The sequence below is a fragment of the Macaca mulatta genome, chromosome 4, assembly GCF_049350105.2.
Source record: "Macaca mulatta isolate MMU2019108-1 chromosome 4, T2T-MMU8v2.0, whole genome shotgun sequence".
NCBI lineage: Eukaryota > Metazoa > Chordata > Mammalia > Primates > Cercopithecidae > Macaca > Macaca mulatta.
In genome coordinates this window covers 38,307,847-38,322,659 of record NC_133409.1, presented here as the reverse complement: position 1 = coordinate 38,322,659, position 14,813 = coordinate 38,307,847, and the positions used below count along the sequence as shown (strand labels likewise).

Here is a 14,813-nt window from a genome sequence, read left to right as displayed (position 1 = left end):
CCTCTGCAACAACTTGAAGTCTATTCTCCACTGAATCCTTCTCAAAGTCTGTCATCAAACACAAGCAAGCCTCCCCTTGGAATACGGTGCTCCATTCAATTGCTTTTCTGCTTCTCTTCTTTAAACTTACAAACCTTCTCTTAATTCCTCATTATCTTCTCTGAATTGAATCTCTGGGATGCCTTTTCTTACCACAACTCTCTTGGGACTTCCTTTTGAAGGGCCACCAGTAACCTTCTGGTCAAGAAACAAAACAATCTCTTTCTCAGTGCCATTCTGCTTGACCTCTCGGAACGTCAGACAGTAATGACCAATTCCTCCTGAGAGTTAGCTTGGCCATGGCTCTGAAGACACTATTATCCTATTGGTTCTCATTTCCCATATCTTTTCTCAGTTTCTTACAGTTCATCTTCCTCCTTGCACTTCATAAACATGTTGGTCTCCTATGTTTATCTTCATCCTTCTGCCCTTCCTCAGATACCATCTCCCCTTAAAAGCATCACCTCAAGGAAAATACTGTTCTGCTTCACACAGCCAGTCCAGACTTCTACCCCATGGCCCAGCAGGGCTTCACCAATTGCTAGTTTTACATGTTCTCAAAAGTCCTCAATTCAAATGCACCTTTCTCTTTCCTTAAGTCATTGATACTTGCTCCTAAACTCTATTAATGATATCTTCTAGGCTTGAAACTCCAGGATAATCTTTTTCCTCCTCCAAGTCCACCCTTTGCCCTTCCTCCTATTAACTCTATTTGGTTTAGTTACCAAGTTCAGCAAAGCTTTATTTCCAAGTTCCTTTCATTGATTCTTTCCTTGATGTCTTTCTTTGCACCATCACGTCATAAGCTTAGGCCAGGGGTTGTCAAAGTATGGCCCACCACCTGACACCTGCTTTTGTAAATAAAATTTTGTCGGAACACAACAATGCCCATTCATTTATTTAATGTCTATGGCTGTTTTCACAACATTTCAAAAAACTGTCAATCCCTGACTTAAGCCTTTTTTGTTGTTGTTGTTGAAACAGAGTCTCACTCTATCGCCCAGGCTGGAGTGCAGTGCAGTGGCACAATCTTGGCTCACTGCCACCTCTTCCTCCTGGGTTCCAGTGATTCTTCTACCTCAGCCTCCCGAGTAGCTGGGATTACAGGTGTATGCTACCATGCCCAGCTAATTTTTGTATTTTTAATAGAGACAGGGTTTCACCATGTTGGCCAGGCTAGTCACCTGACCTCAGGTGATCCACCCACCTTGGCTCCCAAAGTGCTGGGATTACAGGCATGAGCCACCATGCCCAGCCACTTGGCTTAAGCCTTTCTGAGTTCATGCACAAACTCCTTCAAGATCCCTTAAGCCATCTCTCGTACTCTCAATTTCCCACCTTCAGTAATCTCCCTACCATCTGGTTAATCTTCCTAAAACATCGTTTTAAATATATTAATCTCTTGCTGAAAAATTATATGTAATTTTCCGTTATGTCCAAGTTAGAAAGTCCAGAAATACAGGACTGTATCTTATACACCTCTGTCTTTTGTGCAGTAATGAGCATCATGGTGGCCACTCAAGAACACGGAAACATCTCAGCTTTGCTTCAAAGTCTTTTTCAGTCTAGTCTCAGTGCTTCTCAGCCAGATTTCCCACTGCCCCACATCCTCGTGCCCATAGAGCTTTTGATTCAGTAATTCTAACCAAGCCACAGTCCTAGGCAGGCCTTGTCACCTTATATTTGGTACCTCTGAGCTTTTATGCCTGATATTCCCCAGGCCAGGAGAGGTTCTCTTTTGTCCATACAAATTCATTCTGTCTTTCAAGACCCAGTGAGGGTGTAACCTAATCTATCTATAATTCCTTTCTTGTCTTTTATTGAACACATTTTCCATGCTGATAGCATAGTACTGTTACCTTTGCAATATTATTTTGCTTTCTTGCTTAAATTCTTTGTTATGTCTTTGGCTTTCATTGTAGTTCCCTCAGTAATATATCATAGCATAGTATACATTATATTAAATGTTCAGGTAAACTTTCTCAAATGTTTTGCAGGCAGTAAGTATATAAATAAAAAACTTATTGGAAACAGATGTAATATAGAACAGTGGTCCCCCCAACACACACAGAGAAGTCATTTGGCAATGTCTGAAGACATTTTTTATTGTCACAACAAAGGAAGGGGGGGTGCTACTGACATCTAGTGGGTAGATACCAGAGATGCTGCTAAATAACACAATGTACAGGATAGCACCCCTCCCTAACACTATAAAGAATTTTGTGACCCAAAATATCAACAATGCTGAGGTTAAAAAACTCTAATTAGATTAATTCTTTTCTAACCTGAAATGCCTAGAAACATCACATCCACAAAGCAATGAAAAAATGAAAACTATTTGTTGACTGAATTTTCTTCTAAATATTTCACGATTTTGGTTACTTTGATGGAAATCTCAAATAAGTGAATACTGTCTCAATACCTATTCATAGCTGTATGGTGCTCTTTCTGCTATGATAGAGGTGCATCCAGTAATCAGTGACACGGATACGTGTTTTTGGCAATTTGGAAAAAAGCACCTCGAAGGAAAATTCACTGAATGTGGCCACATACAGTCTACAACATAACTCAGTGCTTATGGGTATCAGGATCAAGCAGCTATCTATGTAAATTAACATCTCCTTGATCTCTAAATTTAGGGTGCCCAGGGCTTAGTCCTTTTAATTTGTCCCTAGCTAGACTTATTCTTTTGGGGATTTCAACAAATACAATGTTTTGAAATGCCACTGATATCCTGAAGCCTCCCAAATTTATATTTCAAGTTCAACTCACTCCCCGGGGTCCCCAATGGTTATATCTGATACATATGCCTAAGAGAAAGTAAAATTTCACATGCCTTTATTAGCTTAGTTGGTTAACACGCCCCTGAGAATGTGCCCCCATGCAGTGCATCAGCAATCCAGCATTCTCTGTAACTGGGGATCTCCCTTGTTTCCCTGAGGCCTTCTCCTCCTTCATCACCCTAGGAGAACACAGAGACCAAAGAATCTTTCTGGGGCTTCTCACTGCCTCAGTCTCAAAATGATCCACATTATCACTTCTCCTTACATTTCATGGGCCAGCACTAGTTATATGGCCCTGCTGACAGAAACTGAGATGCACCAGAAAAGAGGTGTATGAAAGAGGGTTGGTGAAAACACAGCAATGCCTCTGCCATTGAGTCTAAAACTGACCTCCTGATCTGCACCCCCAACCTATTCTTCCCAAGTCATCCAATCTCAGTCAATGCTAACTCCATCCTTCCCGTTTCTCTGCACAAAGACCTTGAATTGTCTCTGACGCCTTTCTGTCTATCATAATCCATATCCAATACATCAGAAAGTCATCTTAGATCAACCCAAATGCAACCACTTGCTACCTCCAATGCTACTTTGTCCATTTTTCATCTGGATAGTTACAATAGCCAGTCTCTGCTCTTGTCATCATAGTCTATTTTCAAAATAAAAGCCAGAGTGGTTATTTAAAAACTTCAGTCACATCACAATCCCTAAGCTCAAAACCTTCCAATTGCTTTAATGTCATTAAGAGAAAAAGTTTAAGCCTTACAATGGTCTGGAAACCTCTACACAATAGGTATTCCTCCACCCTCACATGCCCATGCTGAACACCTTTGTAGCCTTATTTCTGCCTTGTTCTGCCCATCACTACCACCAACACTGCCATTCTTTCTATTCCTTGAACCTACCCTGCATGCTACCACCCCACGGTTGCTGTTCCTTCTAACTAAAACCCGCTTTCCCCAGATATCCACATGGCTCACTTCCTCGCCTCTCTTGAGTCTTTGCCCAACATCTTCTCAGTGAGGCCTCCCTAACTATTCTCCAAAAACTGCAGCTGTCCCTTCACCTACCTACCCTGCCCGCAAGCACTTCCTATCCTCCTCTCTGCTTTATTTGGTTTTTCTCCTTGCATTTATTACTGTCTGATATACTATATTTCTTTACTGTTTGTCTCCCCCCAGTAATATAAGTTCCACAAGAACAGTAATATTTGTCCATTTTGTCCACCAAGTATTTCCAACAATGAAAACCATGCTTCAAATGTAACAGTGCTCCACAAATATCCACTGAATGAATTAGTACTATCCATCCAAGTCTCATTTTAAAAGAATTAAAGAATAGAACTTACACAGTATCATATAATCTTAGGCTAAACTAAAATTTAGCGGGAGAATAGGAATTATTATATTCATCTTTTAATCCCTAGTTTAGCAAAGTTTCTAGAAGACAGCAAGAAGTCTTGAAATGCTTATTTAATTGAATTTGCTGAACTACCATTCAATAGCAGAAAAATTTCTATACATTCTGCTATCTTACAACTGCCTGTTAAAATATTTACTAATGGGGTCAGGTGCGGTGGCTCATGCCTATAATCCCAGCACTTTGGGAGGTCAAGGCAGGTGGATCACATGAGGCCAGGAGTTCAAGACCAGCCTAGCCAATGTTCCAAAACCCCGTCTCCACTAAAATTACAAAAAATTATTCTGTTGTGGTGGTGTGCACCTGTAGTCCCAGCTACTAGGGAGGCTGAGACAGGAAAATCACTTGAACCCAGGAGGTGGAGGTTGCAGTGAGCCAAGATATGCGATTAATGAAGCTTATACAATTAATCTGTAATCACAGTGGAGTAATTTAAATTTCTCACTCAAACCCATATTTAAAATTGTTCAATCTCCATATAAAAAATCTAAGATCATGTTGAGTTTTAATACATACTTTATGACACCAAGTGGACTGAAGGGTCTGAAAATCATGTAAGCTGATAGAAGCAGGTGAGTTCATGTGTTTAACATGAAATTGTGTCTTTTGTAGCAGCATGGATGGAACTGAAGGCCATTATCTGAAGTGAAACAACTCAGATACAGAAAGTTTAATATCACATGTTCGCACTCATAAATGGGAGCTAAATAATATGTACACATGGAAACAGAGTAGGATAATGGTCACTGGAGACCTGGAAGGGTAGGAAGGTGGGTGGGAGTGAGGGATGAGAAATTACTTAATGGTTACAATACACACTGTTCGAATGATGGTTACACTGAAAGCCCAGACTTCATCACCATGCAATATATCCATGTAACAAAACCACACTTGTACCCCTTAAACTTACATATTAAAAAAAAAAAAAAAACTATGGATTCTGGAATAAAGACTATGTGAGTTCATATTCCATCAGCATAGCTTCCAAGCTGGCACAACCCTGAATAAGATACCTAAACTCTGCTTCAGTGTACTTTTCTTCAGACTGGGGTTATGACAGAGCCTCCACAAAGGGCCGTTATGAGATTTAGTGACATGAGTTGCATAAATGAACATTAACTTTTTTCATCAGTGAATTTTTCCATTTGTTGTATACCTTATAGCAGAAATAGCACTATGTTTATGAATGTTTTCTATTTCTCAAAACTATTAAACCATCAAAGAAATAGATTATACTTCTAGCACAAAAATTATTTTCATTTTATTTTTTATTTTTTAAAATTATTATTATTATTGAGACAGAATCTTGCTCTGTCACTCAGCATGGAGCACAGTGGCACAATCTTGGCTCACTGCAACCTCTGCTTCCCGGGTTCAAGTAATTCTCATGCCTCGGCCTTCCAAGTAGCTGGGACTACAGGTATGTGTCACCAGGCCCAGCTAATTTTTGTATTTTTAGTAGATACGGGGTTTCGCCTTGTTGGCCAGGCTGGTCTCGAACTCCTGACCTCAGGTGATCCACCCGCCTCGGCCTCCCAAAGTGCCAGAATTACAGGCATGAGCCACCGCGCCTGGCATAAATTATTTTCATTTTAATTTATAAGGTAGAATTATTAGATAACAATATGTAACTTGTAAGTTCAGATACAAGACTTTTGGTACCCAAAGATATCATAGCTCTTATTTATATCTATACTATCCAGCAACTTCCCAGGGATCTTGACAACTCATCAGCCCAGAATTAGCAGGTATGAGGCTTGGTGCTACCCTTCTTTCTTACCAAGTCCATGGCAAATCACACCAAATTGATAACGTTACTTTTCCAATGAGCTAGGATGTAGCCATAGGTTCCTTCTCAACACAAGCCCCTGCTACCAGCTGATCACACGTGACAGAAGAAAACGTAATACTTAGTCTCCAGATCTTGGCAAGTGGCATACAATCATAATCCATATTCTGCATAATATGAGGCTCTCCATATATACATATATACACATATATATATCATATGTATTCTAAGATTTGAGAAAAAGTTTTAACAAATCAAATTATAATTTTAGAAGGCCATAGAAGATAATAATTAATGAAATCTTGTGCTGAATTTTCATAAACTCACACAAAAATATAAAAACTCAAGAGTTTAAAAAATACTTAAAAGTAGGAAAAGGATATGACCAGACACTTCTCAAGAGGACATACAAGCGGCCAACAAACATGAACAACAGCCTGCTTAACATCACTAATGACCAGAGAAGTGCAAATCAGAACCACAACGAAATACCATCTCACACAACTCAGAATGGCTATTATTAATCAGCCAAAACATAACAGATGTTGGCAAGGCTGCAGAAAAAAGGAAACACTTATATACTGTTGGTGGGAATGTAAGTTAGTTCAACCACTGTGGAAGCAGGTTGGAGATTTTTCAAAGAACTTTAAACAGAAGTACCATTTGACCCAGCATTCCTACCACTGGTTATAGACCCAAAGGAAAACAAACCATTCTATCAAAAAGACATTATTCACAATAGCAAAGACATGGAACCAACTTAGGTGCCCGCCACAATGGAATGGATAAAGAAAATGTGGTTTACATACACCATGGGATACTATACAGCCATAAAAAAAATGAAATCCTCTCCTTTGCAGCCACATGGATGCAGCTGGAGGCCATTGTCCTAAGTGAATTAATACAGGAACAAAAGAACAAATACCACATGTTCTCACTTAGATGTGAGAGCTAAGCGGTGAGGAAACACGGACATAGAGACAGAAACAAGACAGTGGGAACTACCAGAAGTGGAAGGGAAGAAAAGGAACAAGGGCTGAACACTTACCGGTTGGGTATTATTCTCACAACCTAGGTGCTGGCATCAATCGTACCCCAAACCTAAGTGTCACACAATATACCCACGTCACAAACCTGCACATGTACCCCTGAAATCTAAAATAAAATTGAAATTAAAAATCTTCCTCAATAAAATTTAACTCAAAATGAACTGAAGACCTAAATATAAGAGCTAAAGCTATTGAAAACTATAAAATTCATATAAGAAATCATAGGAATAAATATTTGTGAAGGCCATTATCTTAAGTGAAGCAACTCAGATATAGAAAGTCAAACATCACATGTTCTCGCTTACAGATGAGACTCATAAAGAAATGAAATCATAGGAGTAAATCTTTGTGACCCTGAGTTAAGCAAAGATTTCCTACACACAACACTAAAAGCGCAAGTGACAAAAGAAAAAAATAGATAAACTGGACTCAAATTTAAAACTTCTGTGCATCAAAGGACACTATCAAGAAAGTGAAAAGACAACCCACATAATGGGAGATATCCTTTGAAACGTGTAGATCTGGTGAAGGACTTTTATCTAGAATATAGACAGTACTCTTAAAACACAATTGTAAATAAAGAAGTAACCTCATAAAATACGGGCAAATTTATATTCTTTCTATTTAAAGAGTATAAATAGAAGTGCCTCCATACAATGGAACATTTTTTGGCAATAAAAAGGAATTAAGTACTGATTCATGTTACAACATGGATGAACCTTGCAAATATTATGTCACATATAAAAAGCAAGCCACAAAAGTTCTCATATTGTATGACTCAATTTATATGAAAGGTCAAGAATAGACAAATCCATAGAGATAGAAAGTGGACTGGTGCTTGTCTAGGGCTGAGGGGTGCTAGTCGGGGGAATAGGGAGTGTACTAATGGGCATGAGATCTCTTTTTCAACTGATTAAAAAATCTCTAAAATTGTGGTAATAATTGTACATCTCTATGAATACCCTAGAAATCACTGAATTGTACACTTTGTGGGTGAGCTGTATTGTATGAAAATGACATCTCAATAAAACTACTATTGGCCGGGCGTGGTGGCTCACACCTGTAATTCCAGCACTTTGGGAGGCCAAGGCGGGCAGATCACGAGGTCAGGAGATTGAGATCATCCTGCCTAACAGGGTGAAACCCCATCTCTACTAAAAATACAAAAAATTAGCTGGTCACCGTGGCACGTGCCTGTTGTCCCAGCTACTCAGGAGGCTGAGGCAAGAGAATCGCTTGAACCCAGGAGGCAGAGGTTGCAGTAAGCCGAGATTATACCACTGTAGTCAACAGAGGGAGACTCCGTCTCAAAAAAAAAAAAAAAGTATAAAAAAAAAACCTATTATTTTTAAAATGCCTAAAATGAAAGAGTAAGCCTTAGTGATTACTAAACATTAAAATATACTTAATATATCTACTTTGTAACTTCAGTTTAGGTACTCTATTACATAACTGCAAAGTCAAGCTGTAATTGGCAATTTGGAGTTAACAGTAATTCTGAAACTGACTGAGCTTTGAACAGAATTCCACAGAACTCTGAAGTATGTTGTTCAGTTGGATAGTATAAAAATTACATGTTGTAAACAAGATTCTTTTAACTAGTTTAAAGGTCAAGTTCTTCCATATAGAATTTGATCCTCCAAAAGAATAATCCAACGTTGTTTAGATCTAAATAAAATGTATTTAAGATATTCAGTACAAGTATGCCTGCTGGTCGAATTGGTTTAGAGTACCCAAGAATAAAGCAATAGAATAATAGGATTTTAGGATTTTGATAATGTCACATTATGAAAATACAAAAATGATTTAAATGAAAATTAATCAAAATAATTATAATCAAAATAATTATATTCTGACGGTGTTTAAACACTATCAGAAATTGGTGGTTCTGAAGTTCTATGTCCAGATGATAAGTTTAATGGCAAATTCAATTCTATACAATAGTTAGAAATCTGACACAGAGAGGAACACACATTTTAAAGATGGGCTACTGGCTATAATCGAAGATAATACTGTAGGATCTCTAGGAACAAAGATCTGAGGAATAATCAAAGTCATGAGTACTCTAAAGAAAAACAAGGGAGAGAGATAAAAATAAATTAATTTACTAAACTAGTTCTAGAATTTTAATAGACATTATTAAATTAGCATGTTTGGTGCAGGCAAATACATACAATTTTTACCTACAAACGTATGTAGAAACGAATTTCCAAAAGTATTCCTGAAACGTCTATGAATATGTTTCATAAATACAAATAGAATAGCTTTGAAAGAAATGTATTATATCTACAAATGTACATAAAAATGAATTTCCAGAGGTATTAATGAATCATACAATATGTAACATGATCCAATGGATGTGAGTTAATTTAGATGTCACTAATAAAATCATGCCACCAACAATATAAGTGAATTGATTTAGTAACAATGTGGAAATACATACGAATGTTCAGGCCCTTAATGCATAACATTTAGGGAAAGCAATCCTACTGTAACTTATCCATTTTACTTAGTTTTACTTAATATTCACTAATGTTTTATTTTATAACATACAATACTTAACATTAATAAAACATATTTATTTTCAAACCTGCTGGCTTGATCGTTAATTTAGGCCGGACTCCATCTCCCGTTGATATGAATGTTTTAGATGAGAAAAAATCTGAAGTAATATTCAGGAGCATGAAAATAGGATTATAAAACACCTCAATCTATAAGGATACTATAGAAGCTATAAAACTAATAAATATTGCTCATTCTCTGCTTGCATACAAAAAATACAATATATTTCATGGTATGAAGGCAGCTATTGCTAGGTATAACCTACATTCATAGCCGTTTCTATTATCAAGAGCATTTCATTAAAAACTGTAATAAGTTGCAACTGGCTATAACTTAAATCAACTCTAAAGAATTATGAAACTCTAAAATAGAATTGCAGATAAATTTATGAAAGCTAAATATTATTTTTAGTTGCTTATCTCTTAAAATTCTCTACATCCTCTAATCCAGAACGCCAAATAGGAGCCAGATATACTAGAGGAAAAATGAAGGACTGAACTTTGTTTTGGTCACATGCAGTTAAACTCATGTTAGACCTTCTATGCAATTTTTTAAGTGAGTGGAATATAAATTCATGAGTAAGTAATCTACTCTGAGAATAACATTTTGGCTTTCTAAAATTTGTCAGGCTACTTATTAACATACCTCACTACAAGTATATAAAAGCTTTTGAAGAAAACATTTACTGAACACTGGCAAGAATCATGCTAAGAAGTAAGAGTACAAAATGAGCAAGAACCATCATTACTCTTAAGTAGTTTATAATCTAGTGGTGAGATAGGCAAGTAAACAGATAGGGTTTCAGTCCTGTTGGGTAAGTGCTGGGTTAGGGGTAAATGCCAAAGAGCTATGGCAGCACACTGCAGAGGGCCCTAACCAGAAGGGCTGATTGGGTGAGAAGAAAGGAGGTAGTCTGAGAGGGCTGCTCAGAGGGATGGAAACCTAAACAGAGTCTTCAAGAATCACAGGTTATCCTGGCGGGAAAGAGACCCCTCTGGGAAGACGTTAAAGCACTTGCAAATGCATAGAGACCTCAGAGAACCTGGGAGATTCAGAAACCAGAAAAAAAAAAAAAAAAAAAAAACTGAAGAAATAAATAAGCATTAAGCTCTGTATGCTTGATGACACACTTGAGCCTCTCCCTTGAAGGCAAGAAAGGGCTTGTGAAGGATAAAAATGAGGGTAGTGATGTGATCAGGGTTGTATTTTAGGAAGACAACTCTGGAAGCAACTTAAAGTAAAATAAGAAAGTCAAGAGATAAAATAAAGATCTCAGCTAAACTAAGGGAGCTCCAGCAAAAAGAATAGCTTTGAATGACATTAAACATTAAGAGTGGACAAAGCTTTGAGATGGGGGATGAAGAAAAGAAGGATTACTACCTCTTTTCTGCCATAACCCATTCAGTAGCTGATGATGCCATCACACTGAGATGAGTAATACTGGCACAAAGGACAAAAGGAGAAAAGCTGGGAGAGGGGAGGAGAGCTGGTAAATTTATTTTTCATTTGCTGAGTGTGTGGACCTGTGAACTTCCAGGAAGGGATGTCTGGTCAGTAGCTGGATATGCTAGAATGAATGAATACTCATTAAAGAGCATCTGAATATCTCAGGTATTTGTGACAGTAGCTAACATTTATTGAATGTTTATTCTAAGCGAGGCATGTGCAAGCACTTCATAAAACAACTTTTTAATATCCTTCCATTCCATAGAGGAGGAAGAGTTTAAGTAATTTCCCAATGGTTTTAAAGTACTTAAGTGACAGGGAAATCTGATTTTATAGCTCACGCCCTTAACTACCATATTATGTTGTATCATGCAAAATCCATTAAAAGTTTTGGGACCAGCTAGAAAGAAGTAGGTTTAATTCTGATCTCTGCTACTTAACAGCTGTTTGACCGTGACACTCTCTATGTCATAGTTTCATCTATAAAACGGTGAGCTTAAAAATTGCAATGGCCTGTAATCCCAGCACTTTGGGAGGCCGAGATGGGCGGATCACGAGGTCAGGAGATCGAGACCATCCTGGCTAACACGTTGAAACCCCGTCTCTACTAAAAAAAATACAAAAAACTAGCCGGGTGACATGGCGGGCGCCTGTAGTCCCAGCTACTCAGGAGGCTGAGGCAGGAGAATGGCGTAAAAAACCCGGGAGGCGGAGCTTGCAGTGAGCTGAGATCCGGCCACTGCACTCCAGCCTGGGCGACAGAGCCAGACTCCGTCTCAAAAAAAAAAAAAAAAAAAAAAAAAATTGCAATGAAGGGATACATGGTAAGAACTGGAGAGAGTATATGGAAAATGCTAGATGCAGTGTGCATGTGCCATAAATGACTCCTACTGCTATGTCTACGCCCAAAGAATCCCCCTTGAACCAAAATAGCAACGATATGTGTAAATTCACTTTCATCGAACTATGAACTTTAATTCCACCCCTACTTGTTCTATATCTTAATAAATTTATCATTTTTCAAAATATTTTGAGACATTAATATACTCCACAAAATTTAGAGTCATTTAAAGATTTCATTCAAAGATAAATCACTTCCATGTAAAAAGGCTGACTCTTTTTCTTTTCTTTTTTTTTTTTCCGACATTTCTATAGATGCCATAATATGCATAACCCAAAAGCAATGAGGCATGTTGATGTTAGGGAGGGAGCTTTGGACTTGGAGTCAGAAGAACTGTGTGAAGTCCCAACTCTGCCTCTTACCAGCCATGCCAATATGGGCAAGCCATTTAACAGTTCTAAGCATCTCTTTCCACATTTGCGAGGTGAATACATTGGTCTACATGTTTGAAATTTAAATTCAGCAAATGGGTTCAAGCTGAGAGGGTAGGCAGGTCACCCTAGATTTCCTGTTCTCAAACCTGACTGCTCATTAGCATCACTGGAAACTTTTAAAAACATACTTCAAAAAGAAATAGTGAGCTCCATGACCTTAAAATATCACTAGAAGGACACCATATCTGATTTACAAGTTCTGTGCTTCATTTTGTGAACGGTGATATGATGCATCTTTAATAACACGTCACTTTAGTGTTAAACATAAAAATACATTCTCAACTGCATTGAAAATAAAATTCTTTCTTAAGTATATACACACCCTATAGTAATTAACAGAATCAACCATCTGGTTTTCCCCAAACTCTGCCTGCTTTAGCACTCAAAGTTCTGTGTCCCTAGAAACCCCTCAGTCTCTGGAAACAAAGACCGTTGGTCACTCTAACATATACACACACATACATACACATATTTGCATATACACACACACTTGTATGTGACCCTCGGTGTATTAGAACAAAGTTCAGATCAACAGTACTCCTTTAATGAAGCATCACCACTAAGATGTTATCAACACTTACTACTAACTATTCAACTCCACCATAGTCACACAGACAGACCTCTGATTCCAACAGTCATGATGACTAACCTCCATTTTGCCAGAGTCCATTCTGTGAATATTTACAGTCAATAACCAGCATTTTTAAAAGTTTTAAAACCCTTGCCTTCCCATAGCCATTGCTGTTTACCTTACTAAAGGAGTCACACAATTCTAGAGGAATGTATCTCTATGATTTGACAGATTTTGTAGTTTTTTCACTTTATAACTTTTTGTTACATGTTTCCTATGATGCCATGTGAAATAAATAATAATATAATATATAATGAAATTAGACTATGGTCATGTCTATCCAAATTAAAGGTATGGCTGTCATTTCTTTTAAATAAAATATTCACTACAAAGCAAATCAAATTAACTTCAAATGGCACCAGAATATACATCTCTCTTAAAATTAAACTCATCACACGTACCTTTTCTAGAACCCATTATTATATATGAGTATCTTTTCCTCAGTTGCCTGATGGAGAAACATTTGACTGTAAGATTAGGTCATGATCACATAAGCTAATAAAGAATGGCATCAAAAAAAAAAAAAGAACAACATCAGACTGCAGAACACACTCTCAGTAGGTACAGGTCTTGTTACTTGTAGCACCATGAGTTGCCTGTACGCAAAACAGCTCAAAGGACAGCTTCCAGTAGGGTGAAGGTGTGGGGGTGTGAGGGAAGCCCTCCCATTGCCTCTAGTTCCACACACTAAAGAATCACTGTCACAGAGACACCACTAACAAGCTAGGAGGAAAGGTTGCAAAGAGCCTTTCCCTTTGAGAAATCAGAATCTTCAAAGCATTGCCGTCAGTCTGGTGCATCCTTGGTCCTGCAATGAATCTAGTAAAATACAAAAAGCCCTTGAGAACTATGGTTTCTTTCCTCCTTAAAATGAGCAACAAGCATGCTAATAATACACTTTCTCCTTTTATACTTCTGATAGTCAACAATATCCAGCATATCTGAAATAAAATAATAAAGGAAGTGTATACAATTGTTTAGACTGTCTAAAACATGCATCATGATCTCAACGCCCTAGTCTTTCCACCACTGGCTTTCCAAGTAGAAAATCAAGGAAGACATCAAAATGTGACATCCTCATTAAGCAGAAACAGCATAAATCTCCAAGCCTGTTTCATGGTCTTTGAAAGAAAATTCAAAAATCATTTTAAAATATATTTAATGAAAAACTTACTTCTTACAATATATCCCTTTTACGTATGATTTTCAGTAGTGTTATCGCAACTTTTTTCCAGCAAAACTGAGAATGAAGACTTACTGATTGTTCATTTAAATCCTGGGAGTCTTCCATGTGGTTTTCTCACTTCTCCTGCCACTCCCAAGTAGAAGCAGCTTCCTTCAAGTAAAAATGACTATCTAAAACAAGAAGATGGAAACAAAGTGGAAAAAAAGTTACCTTTATATTCATTTGTAAAGTTACAAAAACATATTAAGGCATAGCATGGTAATTAGTAACTTATAGGAACATTCTTTCAAGAAGAAAATCCCCTAATATTGTCTCCATATCTGATGCAATTAATGATCTTGAAAGTAGTGTCCTGGTAAAAGTGGGATATGTGAACAGCTAGTCAGGAATCCTACAGATCAACAAAAATATCCATAGTCTGCAATAAACACAGTCTGTAATAAATAGTTAATACACTATTTTGCTGAGGTAGGTATGTCATCAAGCATCTGATAGATTAACAATCAAGAGTTTGAATTAACCATTTACTTTCAAAAGTACATAAAATAATTTGAAAAAATAAGTGTGCATTTTAATA

General features: G+C 37.4%; 1 protein-coding gene across 11 annotated transcripts in view; it reads right to left on the bottom strand.

The window, feature by feature from the left end:
* EYA4 (EYA transcriptional coactivator and phosphatase 4) overlaps window positions 1–14,813 on the bottom strand; it is a 280,742-nt gene that overhangs the window by 231,890 nt on the left and 34,039 nt on the right. For all 11 annotated transcript variants that reach the window (XM_078001202.1, XM_015137416.3, XM_015137415.3 and 8 more), the window contains one exon: window positions 14,309–14,406. In XM_078001202.1, coding sequence (XP_077857328.1) covers window positions 14,309–14,341 — 33 coding nt within the window. In that variant the 5' untranslated portion in view covers window positions 14,342–14,406. The remainder of the gene's footprint in view (window positions 1–14,308; window positions 14,407–14,813) is intronic.